Source organism: Olea europaea, chromosome 8 (genome assembly GCF_002742605.1).
Source record: "Olea europaea var. sylvestris chromosome 8, O_europaea_v1, whole genome shotgun sequence".
Taxonomy (NCBI): domain Eukaryota; kingdom Viridiplantae; phylum Streptophyta; class Magnoliopsida; order Lamiales; family Oleaceae; genus Olea; species Olea europaea.
Window position 1 is genome coordinate 2491597 of NC_036244.1, and position 973 is coordinate 2492569.

At 33.9% G+C, this 973-nt stretch overlaps 1 protein-coding gene across 1 annotated transcript; it reads left to right on the forward strand.

Moving 5' to 3' along the window:
* Window positions 1–24: 24 nt before the first annotated feature.
* Window positions 25–971, forward strand: LOC111398164 (putative HVA22-like protein g; the record flags this gene model as incomplete). The annotated part of the gene is made up of 5 exons (XM_023025099.1): window positions 25–329; window positions 427–525; window positions 611–667; window positions 759–822; window positions 918–971. Coding segments are annotated over exons 1-5 (306 nt in total), but the record flags the coding sequence as incomplete, so codon positions are not given.
* Between the last annotated feature and the right edge of the window lie 2 nt (window positions 972–973).

The following is a 973-nucleotide window of genomic DNA, read 5'->3' on the forward strand; positions in this document are numbered from 1 at the left end:
TAAAAAAAAAAAAATAAAAAAAAAAAAAAAAAAAAAAAAAAAAAAGGAGGTAGAAATCAGAAAGTAGAAAATGCTTAAATTCCCTTCCATCTGTCACCAAGGGAATGAGTAAAAGTTCTTAGGTTTTGGCGATGCAAAATAGGTCGGAACTGAAAATGGAAATGTGAACCCTTTTATTTTGAATTCGAACATTTAAATGTTTAAGTCCCGATTCTATGCATGCAACCTCAGTAATTGTTTGTCCAGGTCAACATTATGCTTAACGTTGCTTTTATGTGTCTGATATAGGGTTGCAACATGATCGGGTCTTTTATCACCAGAGGACTTGTGTATGTGCTATCTCCAGTTTCTGGTTCATAAATTTTTGAACTCTTATTCATCGTTATTGCATGAGTTTCATATTCTATGCAATTGTTGTTGTTGCAGGATGGTTTTTGGTTATGCTTATCCTGCATATGAATGCTATAAAACTGTTGAAATGAATAAACCTGACATTGAGCAACTTCGGTTTTGGTGCCAGTATTGGTATTTTCCATATTTGTATGTGTATTTGTCCTTTGTCAAGCTTTGGCTGCTAGTTTTAGCAGTAAGTTTATTGTCATTTTTTCAGGATCATAGTTGCGATATTGACTGTTTGTGAGAGGATTGGTGACTTGTTTATTTCATGGTAAAACATTTTAAAGTCGATTACTTTGAAATTTTTTGATTATGCTTGATTTATTTGGCTAACTTCTATGTTTCTTTGATCGTCTGTGAAGGGTTCCTATGTACAGCGAAGCTAAATTGGCCTTCTTTCTATACTTGTGGTTTCCAAAAACCAAGGTTAGCAGTTACCTGTTGGAATGAGTGTGAAGTTTTTGAGAGTTCCTTTGTCATATCTTGTGATTCTGTATTATCTTCTACTTCAACGATTTCAGGGAACAACATATGTTTACGACTCTTTCTTTAGACCCTATGTTGCGAAACATGAGAC